The 16,795-nt window shown below is 41.4% G+C and overlaps 1 protein-coding gene across 1 annotated transcript in view; it reads right to left on the bottom strand.

The window, feature by feature from the left end:
- Window positions 1-11,781, bottom strand: part of LOC109473202 — a 13,402-nt gene extending 1,621 nt beyond the window's left edge. The window contains exons 1-20 of the mRNA XM_019773079.1: window positions 11,724-11,781; window positions 10,341-10,447; window positions 10,020-10,129; window positions 9,307-9,392; window positions 7,720-7,757; window positions 6,978-7,121; window positions 6,794-6,867; window positions 6,556-6,643; window positions 5,899-6,053; window positions 5,215-5,310; window positions 4,831-4,906; window positions 3,553-3,681; window positions 3,197-3,365; window positions 2,779-2,891; window positions 2,482-2,592; window positions 1,473-1,624; window positions 941-1,133; window positions 722-832; window positions 382-554; window positions 77-196 (exon numbers count right to left, since the gene is read on the bottom strand). Coding sequence (XP_019628638.1) covers window positions 77-196; window positions 382-554; window positions 722-832; window positions 941-1,133; window positions 1,473-1,624; window positions 2,482-2,592; window positions 2,779-2,891; window positions 3,197-3,365; window positions 3,553-3,681; window positions 4,831-4,906; window positions 5,215-5,310; window positions 5,899-6,053; window positions 6,556-6,643; window positions 6,794-6,867; window positions 6,978-7,121; window positions 7,720-7,757; window positions 9,307-9,392; window positions 10,020-10,129; window positions 10,341-10,416 — 2,214 coding nt within the window. The 5' untranslated portion in view covers window positions 10,417-10,447; window positions 11,724-11,781. The remainder of the gene's footprint in view (window positions 1-76; window positions 197-381; window positions 555-721; window positions 833-940; window positions 1,134-1,472; window positions 1,625-2,481; window positions 2,593-2,778; window positions 2,892-3,196; window positions 3,366-3,552; window positions 3,682-4,830; window positions 4,907-5,214; window positions 5,311-5,898; window positions 6,054-6,555; window positions 6,644-6,793; window positions 6,868-6,977; window positions 7,122-7,719; window positions 7,758-9,306; window positions 9,393-10,019; window positions 10,130-10,340; window positions 10,448-11,723) is intronic.
- Between the last annotated feature and the right edge of the window lie 5,014 nt (window positions 11,782-16,795).

Below are 16,795 nucleotides of genomic sequence, written 5' to 3'. Positions count from 1 at the left end.
CCTCACAACGTCCATGTCCCAGAACCTACCCTGTCCTGCTGATGGTACCCAACAACGTCCATGTCCCAGAACCTACCCTGTGCTGCCGATGGTACCCCACAGCGTACATGTCCCGGGCCAGCCCGAAGTCCGCGATCTTGGCGGTTCCCTTCCCACAGATCAGGATGTTCCGGGCCGCGATGTCTCGGTGAACCAGCTGCACACAGGCAAAGATAAGTAATTCAGTTACCAAATATGTTAATCTTATCAGCTTTTAGCTTTGATTACCTGAAAAGACAATCTAACCTCAAAAAGAAAATCCCTTGATTTCGCTGACAAAATCGGAGTGGGTGGGGATTCGGAAGGGAAAGATTGAGGAACAGTTTCTCAAGATTTCCTTACCCTCATGGTCGCCAGGTGCTCCAGTCCGCAGCAGACCTCCACCATCATGTTCTCGAAGATGTGCCGTTTTTTGACCAGAACGGTCCTGTTGAGTTTGGACTCCGCACGTAAAGTCCACAGCAGGTGAAGGAGACTCCCGTGTTCGGCATATTCCAGAACCAGTTGGAGCGGGCCTGGAAAAAATATTTCAGTATGGACTATGGAATCTTCTTCCTCACTGCCAGAACAGCCTTACCTGCATGAAGTATTGACCTAACATATTCAGGGCAAAAGTTAATTTCAAAAGAAAATAAACCAACCACACATAGATACCCATGAGCCACAAAGATTCTGAACTGACCGTCTCTAAAACAGATGCCTTTCAGCCTGAGGACGTTGTCATGGTTACCGCACAACAACATGATGCAGGTTTCCCGCAGAAGGGCCTGTCTGGCCTGGGGGTCATCATCGTCTAGATAAACATTTACATAATCAGTTTTACATCATATATTCATGTACGCGTCTATTCTACAATTATATAATAGCAAAATATGAGCACAGCAATACACCTAAAAATTACCTTTGAGTTTCTTTACAGTCACCACCACATCGACTTCCTCGGGTTGTGTGAGCGTTGCCTCGACGACATGTCCAAAAGCGCCCTCTCCCAGGAGCTTTCCGCCCTGCAGCCTGCTTCTGTCGATCTCCCTTTCCTTCAGCAGCTCCATGTCGATACTGCCTGACGAGGAGCCTGCTGCAGGCGGCATCAGGGCCTGGGGAGAAGGTGGGGGTTCAGTCAGGGGTATTTAGGTCCGGCAAGAAACATTTGTGGTTTTAGATAGCCCATTATATACGCCATTGTTGTCTTCATCAGACTAACAACGCGGGTTCCAAAATTGTAAGATTTAGCCTAAGAACAATGAATGGCCAGGGGAGTCTGGCCACCGTTGAATTTATTTTCTCCAGGAGGAAATTAAATTCTAACGGTGGACTCACTTCCCTAAATAGTTGGACCCTACTTTTTGCTCCAGAGACCCCCTTCAAAAGCAGTGTTAAGGCTAAAGTCATGGTAAAAACGAAATGGCCTTCGGTCTGACGTAACCATGACGTACCTTGAGGTCCTGTCGGAGCTGGAAAACTTCCGGATCGTCGATGTTGCCGACCCGCAGCCTGTTATTTTGCCTGTAGAGCAGAATAATGGCGCCGAGTAGTAGAAGGAGTATCAGCCCGCCTGCTGACAGACTGATGATCAAGAGCAGGGAGTCTGGATGTAGAACAAAAATGATACTTTATTTTAGCATGCTTAGTCAGAAGGTGGTTCCGAGAGTCTGGAGGGTTTAGTGGGGCAGATAACATCAAATTTTGGAGGAATCTTTCACTTTGTGATACAAGCACCAAACTTGGTACAAATACTCATGAGACATTACTCTTTTGAAAAAAGTACGCGGGCCACTTGATTTGACTTTTGGAGCCCCCTAGCGGCGCTTTTTGGTACTGCAGCCAACCTTCCGGGCTTTGTTTCTCCTGTTCTAAACATGCTACAGTCATGATTTTTATGTGGTATAAAGCTGTTAAAGTAAGGAAGAAGTGACGTGAATTTGGTGTCTCTAGCTGCTTGCGTTGGAACTGTAGGGGCGTTTTTCGCAGGTGCAAAAATTTGCTCCAAGGGCGCTTTTTGGTACTGCAGCCGACCTTCCGAAGCAAAAAAAGCGCCCTTGAAGCAAATTTTTGCACCGGCAAAAAACGCCTTTGCAGGTCCAACGCAAGCAGCTAGAGTACCAATGCAGTACCAAAAAGCGCCGCTAGGGGGCGCCAAAAGTCAAATCAAAAGAGTAATGTCTCATGACTATTTGTACCAAGTTTGGTGCTTGTATCACAAAGTGAAAGATTATTTCAGTTATCTGCCCCACTAGTTTAAAAAAGAAGAACCTTATTAAGGTTAAGTGACGGTTTCGAGCCAAACGCATTCTAGTTATGGGGTTAGGCAGCATCGTGAAGCCGGAGGTTAAAAATAGGGTCTAGGAGTCTGATTATTGGAGTTTGATAAAGGTAATGGATAGTTGTTTTGTTTAATGCTGAAGAGGAATACGTTTTCAGAGATAGGTGGTAAAAGTATCTCACCCGGGCAATCATTCCCCTGACAAACGCAGCCCTGGAACCGGTCACAGATGTCCTTTTCGGTACAGTTGCAGACTCGGTCACACAACGGGCCCAAATAATCCTCCTCACACACTGGAATATGTCAAGATAATATTCTGATTGGTAATATGTATACATATATGTACATAGTGAGTGTGTAAGCGTGTGTGTTCCCAACAAAGTGCTCGGGCCACGTATTGGTCATTGTTATTGTACAAAATTACCTTAAGTTTATTAAAGCTACATTATAAAGCATATATCCAGTATAAGTGTCCATACCTATCCGTATGTCCACCACGTCAGTGTACGTTTCTCCGCTGGAGGTAAGACCCTCACAGGTCACGTGACCCTCATGCACAGGCGCCAGGGAGTTGATGTTCAGAACAGAAGTGCTGTGGAGGGGGAGGAGAAAGATTTGAGGTATATAGAAATGTGGATGGCTGGGAAGCAAATCGTTGATTCTCTCAGAGTAAACTCATTTCTTAGTTTCTGTGCACTGAAAACGTGACGTAAGTAATGAATCAACGGTGTCATTCTACCTGACGAAGGCTCGAGTCACAGGGAGGAACTCAGTGAGTCAAATTCCTGGACTTTTTACAGCAAGCGCCAACAGCTAGTATACTATCAGTTTTCTATCACATGACGCCGCAATAAGCTTAAGATTATCGTTATTACTATTTCAAGAGAAAAACCTTACTTCTTGCTGTTTGTAACATTTAGCTGGTCGACAGAAATCCCACTCTTGAAGATCCACTTGATGTCAGTGACGTCAAGTTTGTAAGCCGTGCACGTGAGCTGCAGTTCCTGTCCGATCCGCAAGTCTGTTAGTTCTCTGGCTGGAGGACTGATGAGCACTTCTGGGTTTTCTAAGGTAAAAGAAAATGTTAAAATAAGATGACATATACCAAATACATATACTTACAGGTAAGACTGATACCAAACTCATGGAAACGAACGGAAAGTTGTTGCAAAAAATCAACGATGTGCGATATGTATATGGATTCTTTAAAAAAATGTTTTTGGCTGAAGTTTCCCCCTAGTTTCCAACGTTACCTGTGGTGCAGTTCCTTCCAGTCCAGCCAGGGGCGCACCTGCACGCGCCGTTGAAGCTGTGACATGCTGCTCCGTTATAACACTGGCAGCGCTCCGCACAGAACCGCCCGAACCGCCCGATGGGGCAGGCTAAAAACAGAAATGGCTGTGATATCTTTCATTCATGCTGCCTAATAACATGTAAATATTAAGTTCTGAATATCTTAGACTCTATTATATTTTTTTATGTTGCTGGGCCCCATTGAAAAGCAGCATCTATTAGCTGAATGGGCCACCCAGTCGTTTTATGATAAAACTAGAGTTCCAGGATCTCATACCTTCGCCAAATAATGTTAACTTAATGTTTATGACGGGCAGATCATTCCCCCTGATTATGCAAATAGGATCGTAATCTGCATTACTAATATCTGTTGATCATATTCCCCAACAAAAGACAGTCTCATATTAACAAAGAATGCCATTCTAGCATTTCCTCATAAATTAAGCAAATGAGATTATTATTTGATTAACGTATGTTTAATCATGTTCACCTTTACTAAACTTTCAAATACCCTGAGTATGAGATTCCAGGCAGTTACCGTTGCTGAATTACAACATTTTCTTATTAATCATGCAAATTAAGTCTTGATTTATATAATATATGGATGTGTTTCTCTCGTTCTCAATTATATATGCCACAAGCTTCTTTGGTCCTATCATGGAATGCAACTGATTCATAAAATTTCTTTAGAAATGATGCAAATAACGTGAATATTTGCATAATTGTCACAAAATTTTGTCAAGCATTACTTAAGCTATGTACACATAAAAAATCACGACGATCCGTCAACGGGTTCTGGAGTTATCCACTTTTGAATATTATGAAGGAAACGCCCCTGTAGTTCCAGTAATCTGCTAGGGGGCCCAAACTTACGTCATTTCTTTCCCTGCACAAGAGTTATCTATCGTTTAAATTTCGTGACCCTAGAATGTCCTGGTCATGAGAAATCAAAACCAGAAATTTAGCTGCAGTACCATAAGAAGTTGCCAGGGGCCCAAAATCTAATCATTTCCAGGTCAGATTAATTTTGACCTATGTAGCCTATGTACCTACTAAATATCAAGTCAATCCAATTAAGCCTTCTCGAGTTATCGTGTTAACAGGTAATAAATGAATAATCGTATATGACCTGCTCCTCTGTCGAGTGTTTACCACATTTGACTAAATTCTACACCCAGAGTGACTGATGGAGACTACACACATGCAATTCACTTTTAAGTCGCTAGGTGGACTCTTACCTGTCACTCGGACTTTTGTCGTCAGCGTCCCAATGAATATTTCACACTGCACGGTGATCTCCTCTCCAGTCTGCAGCTATTAACAACAGTTTTAACATCAAAATGTTGCGTGTATGTATGTCCATTTGTGTTAACTTAGTGCATATCTATTTGTATGTCTATCATCAAAGTATGTAATGCTGCGTTTCTTACAGTATTTGCGGTAATATCGCCTAAAGTAAACCATATACAAAAACAATGTCAAGTAGCCTAACTTTATAACGGTCATTTGGAGACTAATGTTTTCTTTTTATCTATCTGTATGTATGTATATAATAGAAATTTCAGTAGCGCGAAATATTCTGGAAGTGCTTCTGATTCTATGTGTTTTCACAGTTTCTTTACCTTCTCGCCAGAAATGTTGTATATAATGACTCCTTCAGTTTTTTCAAAATTGAGTGCGTCATGACTTCTGACCGGGACCCATGGCCAGTCCAGTTGCTGCACGGGTACAAACAGAAGATTATATGTTCTGTTTACATGATATACATGAATGTAGATAGCATTCCGCGTATAACTTTTATTACTTCCGTGCATAGTTTCATCAGGTCGGTAGGTCACTGAGTAAAGAGACTCTTTCTACCGTATGTCTCAGTTCTCTGTAACTGCTTTGTTTGTTTGTGTGTGTGTGTGTGTGTGTGTGTGTGTGTGTGTGTGTGTGTGTGTGTGTGTGTGTGTGTGTGTAAATACGACACCTCTTCTGCAGTGCAACGTAAATAAGTCAGAATTGCCCTCAGGACGGTCACCAAAACGTCAACTGAATAAAAGACTTGGTTGGTAAAAGGAATCTCTTTACTCAACTTTTATAACTTTCTAAAAAGTTTTGACATAGAACTCGCAAATAAACCAATCACACACGCACGTATACACGCACGCAATCATATATACATACACTTTCTCACGCACCCACCCACTCACACACACGAACATACACATACAGATACACAAACGCACTCACATATACGCACACACGCACACACACACACACGCACGCACCTACTCACGCATACACGCACACACAAGTAATACATGAGAACCTGACCTGTCATACTCAGCCGGCACGGTCAGCAAAACAGACGCAGGAGAGTTGTCAGATGTGTACCAACAGGTGTAGTCGAAGTTTGAAGCCAGGATGGAAGCCGTAAGGACGTAATCTTGAATGGTGACATACAGCTGCAGGGAATCTACGTGATAAGACAAAGACGACATAACAATATGCACATGGCAGACTTCACCCATCACAAAATGGTCGGACACACATCGGGTCACATGGGTGGAAATAACATCAGTGACGACTGAACACTCCATCGAACGCGTGCACTGCACTCACTCACGCACACACACACATACACACGCGCGCACATGCACACACACACACGCACACACATACACACGAGCGCACACACGCACACAAACACACGCACACACACACACGAGCGCACACACACGAGCGCACACAAACACACATACACGCGCGCACATGCGCACACGCATAAACACGCTCGCTCGCACACACACATGCACATACACGCGCGCACGCACTCAAACACGCAAATACACACTTACACACACACACACAAACACACACACACAAACAAACATACACAAAAACACACACCGAGACACACGCACACACACACAAACACACACAAACACACACACACACACACACACACACATACTTACCACCTGTCCTTTTGTAGGTTGTGTAGCCGTATGGGTAGTAAAACGGATCTGCGTCTAAAAGGTGTTCCAGCTCAACTTGCACAAAATCCTGAAAAACGTAATGACATAACAAGTGATTGTTACCAAATTTGAAACTTTAACACATGAAGGTTACACGCAACGAACCTTTCACTAGTCCTGATGAGCTACAATTATAACAGGAGTCTTTTTTTTCTAACCACTAGATATGTTCCATTACCCCAGCTGTGGTGTAGTTAAAAACCGGTGCCGTTTGTGGGACGAAAGTTTCCTCGTTGAACTCTGGGACATCGTCTGTGGAGAAGGGACACAGACGGGCGTTAGGGAAATTTTATATTCAAGAAAATTCCAGTGAATCAAATTTCCAAAGAACAGTACTAATGACGAAGATGAGTTGTACTCACTATTGTGTCTTGTAGTGAACGTAAGTTTAAACTCGGATCTGTGCTGAGACAGAGGGTTGCGGTGGTAGACGACGTACATCTGAGGGCCGGTACTCGCCGTGGACAGGTCTAACAAACTCCTTACGTCTTCAAAACCCGTCGCTGCTGCAATGTTAGAATTGGCATCTATAACGCCATTTGCAATTGAAACCGCTAAGTACATTATTGTACATACGTAATAGATAGATATATGTAGATAGATAGATAAATTACAAGTTTTTTTTTTTACTTTTGTCTAAAAGCAGAAAATTTGGCACACATGTAATAAAATGTCTTCTAAGCAAATCTGGAAAGCAATAAGGAGAAATTTTCTGGCGTATTTTTTTTTACTAAAATGACAATGTTTAGCCTCTTTGCCATGACAGTTGAAGCAATGATGATGAAATTTCGTACAGACATGCAACTTAGCAATTACAATGCAACACTGTATACTAGTTGTTGACTACTATCATGAAAGTTGATCTGTGTTGGTAGTTACATGTTTAAAGTTAAAACATTTGATCCAACACAAGAAAATCTCTCACCTACAGCTTTCGACCAGTCTGGGTCAGTCTAGAAGGAAGGCCAGACTTACTGGTCGAAAGCTCTAGGTGAGAGAATTTCTTGTGTTGGATCAAAAGTTTTAACTTTAAACATATAGTTGTTGACTACATTTTTTTCTTTCTTTCGTGGGATCTTTTTACTAAAACATTATAAAACTCACGAGTCTGGTCTCCACAGAACGTGTCGATAGTTCTGCTACACGGCACGAAAAACCATATTTAAGCATGCTTAAATCGTGCTTAAAGGCGGCGTAATTTCCATCTTTACGCACCTTTCCGGCACCTTTCCGTGTACGTAAACATTGTCTTTACGTGCCCTTTCCGTAGTACTTAAAGATACGTATTTGCACTACTTTAGCGGTGCCTTTACGCACCTTTTATGTCCGTAAAGGCTTTGTAAATTATTCCTTTAAGTACCGTTTACGGACCTTTTTTGGTCGGAAAGCATGCGTTTACTTAAAATTTAAGAGGTCTTTCAGCTGCCTTTAAGTCCCTCGTAAACATTGTCTTTACGTGCCCTTTCCGTAGTACTGGAAAGATACGTATTTGCACTTTAACAGTGCCTTTACGCACCTTTTATGTCCGTAAAGGCTTTGTAAACTATTCCTTTAATCACTGTTTACGGACAATTTTAAGCTTTAAGTTGCCTTTCCGAACATTTGGATCGGCTGTGCATAACCTTAACTTACGTCGGTATATGTGAATATGATGATAGAAACAGATATGATCTGAGAACAATTTATTGAGTAAAACATACAAAATACAATGATTCCTAATAAAATGTTTTAGAAGAAGATGTTAGCTCATACTATATTGTCACATTATTACGTATCCCTCCCCAGCTGCAGATTACGTATAATGAAAACGGTTCAAAATAATACATTCCTAAACTTAGCTCACCAATACAAGGAATTGACTACTTGTATCTCCAAACATATATTTGATCAGCTCCCTCGTATACGGCGTTTTGTGAAAGCTTTCTCCTCCGTCCTCCTGGCTGTTGTCAGACGGGCCGAGCCGGGCCGAGAGTCGTGTTGTCGTTGCCGCTGCTTAGAAGCCCCCGGATTCTTTGCGACTGGGCCTCCACCAATTTCAACATATTCTAAAGAAGTCGAAAATTTTTTCTTGCCTTTCCTCGCTCCATGAGATTCTCAACTTCAGCCATAATGTCTCAATTAGAAGGAGGGTCGACGTGTCTTCGAAATAGACGCCATAAAAATGAGTTGAGTCCGGTAGATTTGAACCTCGCTGTCTTGTATCCCATTGGGTACCGCCCTATCACATGACACGTTCCTCATTGGGTGTCTGCATATGGATACTTTGTAAGTTCACGCGAAGGACATAAAAGTAATGTAAGTTTTGTCATGCTTCACAAATAAAGCAAAATGAAAGTGTGAAGCCGGCTGGGCGATAAACTCGTTTATCTATTTGCCATTTGGAACATGGTTAGACGTTAAAAAACAAGCTACGAAACGGAACATTTGCCTTTCAGAGGCCTTTACGAAGTCGTAAAGTCAACTGAAATATTTTCCGACCTTTAATACTTCTTTACATATGCGGAAAGTTTGCTTAAATGTCTTTATATATTTACGTCGTATTTAAGCCCACTGAAAGGTGACGGAAAGGCGGAATTTACCTTTCAGCAACCTTTACGAAGTCGTAAAGTCAACTTAAATATTTATCCACCTTTAATACATCTTTACATATTGCGGAAAGTTTGCTTAAATATCTGTTTTCGTGCTGTGCTAGTTGGAGAGTTTCCGTCGTGAAACTTCAGAACGTCGGCGGTGCAGTTTTCTGAACCTCGCCGGTAACCGGAGGAGTCGAAATTAATCTGGAATAGACAATAGTATATATTCCGATTAAGGTAAAGCATCTGGTGCAATAGCTCAATTGGGTAGAGTGCTCGCTTTGTAACCGGAAGGTCGTGAGTTCAAACCCCGACCGGGTCATACCAAAGACTTTGAATCTTAAAATCGTAGCTTTTACATACTGCTTTCTTTGCCTGGCACTCAGCATCAATGACAGAGAGTATGGGGAGGTCAAACACACAACACTACCAGCGGGCTAGCCCGTTGCTTTGGTGCTCGCTCAACTGTGTGGCCCAAGAGCTATAGAAAAGGAGATGGGCACCAACCCTATGCTCCGCAAGGAGTGGAAAGGGACCTTCTTATACATTCAAGTAATAAACGTAATGAAAATAATGACAAGCAACTGGATGTTTTTTTTAGCATTCAGATGTTTTGGGTGACAACTTTCATCTCCTGTCCCTGATGCTGTCTGAAACACTTGTCTCTTCAGGGAGTTCATCCAGTCGATTGATATATTTTTTTACTAGAAAATGATATTGATAATATGTGTTAAAACGAATCGGGAATCTAAGCTGGTATTCATGAATCAGATTTTGAATGATAACCTGATACATACCGGTGAAAACAAAAAGGCTGAATCAAACGCTCACCAAGATAATATCGTATGGAGAAGTCCAGATATCCCACTCGCAGTGGTCTGACGTCACATCCTTTATGCTCCATATTTGGCCTCGCCGTCCGAGGATCTGGCGTGTACATGCTGAAGCCAATCACACAGTTCTATCATATTACCGTACTTACGCAAAACGTGCGATAAGAAGAAGTCAAATCTTACAGCAATAATAGATACGATGTTATATTTTACAGTAGATTTTATTTTATACCCACTACTCTTTAATGTGCGTTGTTAAGATGACATTTCAGCACGAATTTGCATCAAACAGTATCAGCACCTGTTCACCTGTACTCACCACTCTTTGCCGGACGGAAGGCGTTCAGACAGAGCAGGAGAAACAGAACGACAGGGACGGTCAAGTTCAGGTTCATCTTCAGAACAGCTGAAGCAGGTGTGAAGAAGCTGGAATTGGGCGTGCAAAGTTTAGGTGGGACAGGTCGTTCCTCGTAGTACTACAGCTTCTGCGGTTATACAGATACATATACATAATAGGCTGGTGTGTTACGCCAAAGGGTGGTTGTACTAACTATACAGATACAGAACCTGGTGCAATTACACCGAAGGGCGGTTATATCGGCTATACAGATACAGAAGCTGGTGTGTTACGCCGAAGGGCGGTTATACCGGCTACACAGACACATAAGCTGGTGTGTTACGCCGAAGGGCTGTTATACCGGCTATACAGATACAGAAGCTGGTGTGTTATGCCGAGGGGAGGTTATACGGGCTACACAGGGTACAAGTACAAAACACTTATTTTTAGCCTAATGAGTCCCAGGTACCCGCCAGGGGAACCCCCTTACGTACACCGCAGGGCCGTGTGTCAATAACGCCGTGTTTTTTTAAGCCCCGGCGGACAAGCCAGTCTGAAGCTCTCTTTGTGTAGCTCAGGTGTTGTGTTGCCTTACCTGGCCGACTGGGTTAATGTTTAACTATTTAGATTTCCTCTGCATAGAAGAGTATATCGTGGAGCGTTTGTTAAGTTTGGTTCTTCTGTACTCAAAGATCGGTACTGACAAATTTAACAAGACTAGCTAGGAACGTATTCATGATTGTATAGGCTTATTTGAACCTTAGAATAAGCAGATTAACAAACACAAACACAAGATGGTCAAACTCAGACGCTGAGAACACTGAATTTTGTAATCATACAGTGGGAAATAAACAAAAAAACAATGTTCATTCCACATGCTCCCAGGTTCTGGATAGAAAAAATTGATCTAGATAAAGCACGATCCTGGATACAACCTGGATAAAGCGACTTGCTAACATTTTCACAACACACCAACTGTTGAAAAAAATATTTTAAGAAAGCAGTTTGCTCTGTTCTATAGCTAAAGAAAAAAGAGTAATTAACATACCCATGCCCTTACACAACGTAACGATATAACAGTATATTCAAGCAACAACTGGATATATTTTTAAATCGGTTAGACGTTTAATTTTTTAGGCAGCCAAAAACTTTCGTCTGTGACTGAATGGATAAGATCTGTAATTAACAGGTATCTATATAAAAAAAATAAAGAATCGAGATTTCAATGAGGAGACGACAAATACTAGACATATTGTCCTAAAATTTACCTAATAACAACGTAAATGATATCACACAAGTTTTGAGTGGCTCTTTGTGGTGTCATACGAAGTAAAAAAGCGGAGATGAGAGCACAGGTAGACTCACCTGTTCAGTTCGCCGCCACCAGGAAATGGCGAGGTGTCGTGACAGCGCTTACTATTAGTGTTACATCATATTTGTACTCGGGTTAATGAATGAAAGACCTTTATTGTACATTTGTTCTCTAACAAGCTAAGTACAGCTCATGAATAGAAAAAGGAAAAGGATGCAGCAATGACACTTAAACTATACATACTAATGTGATCTACTATTTAGATGTTCAACTTCTTCTCGCTTCTTAACGCAGTTATAGATGTACGAGCATATATAGAACTAAAAATGCATGGTTTATCAAGTTTTATAAGAAATATGAATTTTTCTAATTCATTTAAATGCCCTAAGCTGGGGAACTTATCTATTTCTACTATATAACAATGTGGGGAATCTCTCTCATTACTATATAACGTACAATCGACTACAAAATGATACCTGTTATCAAAATTTAAAAGAAATAGTGTCCGCTCGGCACCGGCGCGGCGGAAGGCGCACAATTACTAGTACGCTTGCGTCGGCCTTGAAGTCATACGGAAGTCATACAGCATGTCGGTAACTGCCGTATCTTCCACCTAGAAATTCGTCAGTTTTGCCACTCAATTATACCTGGTACTTGTGTGCAAGTAGCATGGGAGATTTTGTTCGTAAATAAACTGCACTGTTTGTAATAATTGTATGTGACTGGTCACTCGATACATGTTTACTTAGTATTCCGACTCTGTGTAACGTTCAAGGGGAACCTGGAAAATTACCACTGTTTATGTTAGTTTCGAGAACAAACGCAAACAAATGAACATGAAAATAATCAGCAGGAACAAAATAGGTTTTAACAAAGGTTTATTATTATTAATGTAAGGCCTCCCAAACTTAGCCGGTAGCCAAGTAGCTGAAAACATTGGACTAGAATACGTATACGAGAAGTAAACAAGTTTAGGGGAGAGGGCGGTCGCACCGATAATACGACAGCGGCGGTAAAAGGAGAGGCCGACAACCACTCTCATCCTGACTCTCAAAATAAGGAAAATTGCGCTATTTAACGTTTAAATATAAAAAAAAATTCCGGGACCCTCAGATTGCGAGCACGAGCGCCTTCGGCACTAGACAACCCCCCCCCCCTTGGCCAAAAATATTTGGACGCACTCATGAGACGGGGCTGGCGGGAACGCTCAGGAACTTAGAAGAATGGCAAAAGTTGTAGAGCCCAAAATTTATAGGGTAAAAATCCTGTTTAAAAACGTTCTTTTCCTCTGCAAGGCCTACCGTGTAAATCTCTAGTTTTTCCATGGGTCAAAACACGGACACTTGTACCACGGTACCACGGTACACAAATCGCGTGCTGTAATGACAATAAAAAATACTTTCTGTTGTCCCTTCAACCGTCGTTTTTATTATTTTCAATGTCAGTGCCGGGGGAGGGTCAGGGGAAAATTTTCAAGCCAGGGGGAGGGTCAGGGAAAATTTTCTGGACCAAGCGGGAGGGTCAGGGAAAATGGTGGGCCCTCTCACGCACGATCCCTCCTCCCGATAAATATCGTACGAATTTGGAAAATACTAGCGAACAATGTACGGCTCTGAACGGAGTTGACGGGATTCTGACGAGAACAAAGACAAAGTACTAAATATTTGACGGATACAGATGGTGGTCTCACGGTGGGAGATAGAACCGAGCGACGGGAAGAAACGGGTAAGTAATGTTTGAAATTTCCACCTCGTTCAGGTCATGTTTTTTGGTCTATCACTATGGTGACGAGGAACAACATAGGACACTGACAGAACTTAGGTGATGGGCTTTTTTTTAATATTAATGACATTGCGTACTGTTGACAATAGTCAGCCTTGCTCCGGAATAATAAGAGCGTGTTTTCTGGCGAGTAACACAGGTGTGACGAGAATACCTCGATGTTGATTACTGTAATTCCTGATCGATTTTTGTCACAGTAAATATGTTCGTTATGTATGTTCGTCACTACTGTTTCTCAAACTTATCATTACCCGCTTTTCTCTGCACCTGCCATCACCAAGTCGCCCAATGATTATTGGTATGCAATATGCAAATATAAAAACTAAAGCAAGCACTACTTGCTTTTACGGTACTCAATGTTGAGTTCCAGTGGGTGAGCGGGTTGTATGACAAATCATTATTTATTAATATTTTAATTTGATAACATAAGATAGGGATAAGCGAACAAAATAAGCAATCACATTAATGGTGAACATAATTACGAGACTTTTGATGTTGCTATGCCATTGTACCGCATATTTGGAAAACATTGTGCATTTATATCACTATGACCAAGTCGGGGCAGTTTCCTGTGCTCTTTTTGGCCTTCGTTTTCGGAACAATTTGACTCTTAAAATTTCTGTTCAAGTGACTAAACTTGCAAGAAGACCAACTGTGTACAGTACGCCTCTCTACATTTCTGTAACATCAGACGGGACGGTCTCCTCATCACGATCAGCGGACACCAACAGACCGTCCGCCCGCCCGGACGCGGCGTGATGGCGGCACGACTTTTCACGGCTACGATCATCTGCGGGCTGATGTTTACCACAGGTAGGGGATATAATTACATGTGGATTTGTACACAAACTTATCAAGATACATAACAAAAGTGGGATAAAAGCAGATTAGTTTACACTTGAATGCCATGAAGTTGTTGTTTTATAAGATAGGCATGTTTTTTATCACTAGCAGTGTGTCACAGAACTCGAGGCATGTTGATAAGGTTGAAGGTTTTGTGAATGCTTACAGCTCCTGATTACTGACCAAGTGGGTCGCAGACAAGCCAAAACAGAGTCATCCATCAGTTTTTGTCGACTTGGGTGCATACCAATTCCTTGTCCCTTTAACATAGTTGTGGTTTTGTGACACGCACAAATTATGTAGAAAATGTCTTGCTTTGTTTGTTCCACATATTCGGCAAACTGCTTTTGGGCGTAACACACCAGTTTTGTATATGTAAGTACAAGCTGCGTAAGACCGGATTGCAAGGTTTAAGCCACTCACACCGGGAAGGTCCCCAACTCTTTTCGATAAGTGCGGTGGGTTTTTTAATAAAACGTGCGTGGGGTGTGGCTCTCCCCAAACACGGGACCTCCATTTAACACCCTATCCGATGGACGTCCCTAAGCAAAGCTGGGTACATATTTATACTTGAGTGTAGTGAGTAAAGTCGTGTAAAATTCCTTTCCCAAGCAAGGTGATGACAAGGTGGGGTTCGAACCCGGAACTCTTGGTTCCGAGTCGACCGCTACGCCACACGACCCCACAATCTTATTGAGCTACGTAGCCTTTCTCATCCGTTTTCTTTGCGGACGGGTTTTTCTGACAACTTGATAAAATATTTGTTTATTTGCCCCTCATGCGAAAGCATTTCATAATACAGTTTTTTCTGAATCGAATGAGACATGTTTTGAGTAAACGCACGGAAACTCTGAAAATCGACATTGTTGCGTGACGTTATTTTTGTGCCCACCAACTAATTTAGACTAACAAAAAACAAACGTGGCAGTATGTCTGGACCACTCCTTACTGTCCATCAAAATTATCCATTCAACCTATTATAACATAACAATTAGCAGTTCGAACATTGTCGCATTGAGAAAGTGGCTGCATCTTGGCCAAATAATTGCATTATTATTTTTTATGGCAGTATGTCTGATGATAGGAAAGCATTTATGTCTCTTTTTTGCTCAGTCTGCTCAGATATAGAAATTATGTAACTTGTGGCAATGAAAATATGATTTTTTTGTAAAAGCCTCCTAAGAACAGATCTTGAACATAAATAAGGTAACAAAGACAGAGAGATATATCATTAGAGGCATGTTTCATTTTAATGTTCATACATACCTCATCCCAGTATTGATTTTTGCTATTTCTTTGATATCGTATACTGTGCATAAATAACGCAGTAAAGCATTACAGTTACTTTAGCCTGTATGCAAGGATATGAAACTCATTTCTGAAGAATGCTGTTATTTACAGTCACGAATTATAACACTATTAATAGATTTACAATGTACATACCCTACAAATGTGTTAAATGCTGTACTTGCAGGTAAGACTCAAACATCCTAAAAGAATAAAACTATGAACAACTATGCATCCAATTTCAATTTATCTTACAGTGTTGACCTTGGCCCAGTTGGACTGTTCTACATGACAATTTGTCCCATGCTTCCGATTTTAGTGTTCTCGTAAAGGAACTGAACTGGGGAGGGGGTCTACTAAAATGATCTCCATACATTTCACTTTATTCTATAAGCTATTACTAACAGAATAACAAACAAGTATACTACTAGTAGTCTTATGCTACATAATACTTATATACTTTACTGTGGAATGCAAGCTTAATACTGTCATAATTATCAGACAATTTGTTTTGAGTGTTTGGGTAATGTTCCTCAGTGTAAAAGCTGTCTTCAGTTGTCGCAATGTTTTCACAGGATCGCCACATGAATTGTTGGAACATAAAGGAGTCACATATCGACAACAGCAAGTGAATTTTATGACAATATCCTCCACAGACTCCACATTTAAAGCGATAGGGTGAACAAAACAAGGCAGGCATTTTAAAATTTGCAGATAATAAACTTTGAAATAACAGGTCAGCTGCAGAGAAAAGAAAGACGGATTTTTTTTGTTAACGATAATGATAAAGTTCGCCGTACAGAAGTGACGAACAGACATAACGAACATATTCACCGGGGCAAAATCAGGAATTACAGTAATAAACATCGAGATATTCTCGTCACACCTGTGTTACTCGCCTGAAAACACGCTCTTATTATTCCGGAGCAAGGCCGACTATTGTCAGCAGTATCAATATTTAAATAGCCATCACCTGAGTTCTGCCAGTGTCCTATGTTGTTCCTCGTCACCATAGTGACGGACCAAAATACCTGAACAATGAGTGTGTCGCATACTACATAGTCTTTGTAACTTATAAAGGTAGATAAATCCCATAGTATGTTTGTTAGACAGCAATCCTGTACATTTGTTGTGCAACAAAGTTTATTGTCATTGATAACCCCCACCCTGGTGAATTGCTGTGTAAGGGAAGTCAAATTAGGCAGAAATTGGA

The sequence above is a fragment of the Branchiostoma belcheri genome, unplaced genomic scaffold (assembly GCF_001625305.1).
Source record: "Branchiostoma belcheri isolate BF01 breed outbred unplaced genomic scaffold, Haploidv18h27 scaffold293, whole genome shotgun sequence".
NCBI classification, from domain to species: domain Eukaryota; kingdom Metazoa; phylum Chordata; class Leptocardii; order Amphioxiformes; family Branchiostomatidae; genus Branchiostoma; species Branchiostoma belcheri.
The sequence above is the reverse complement of the archived record's forward strand: the minus strand, read 5'-3'. Positions and strand labels throughout refer to the sequence as shown.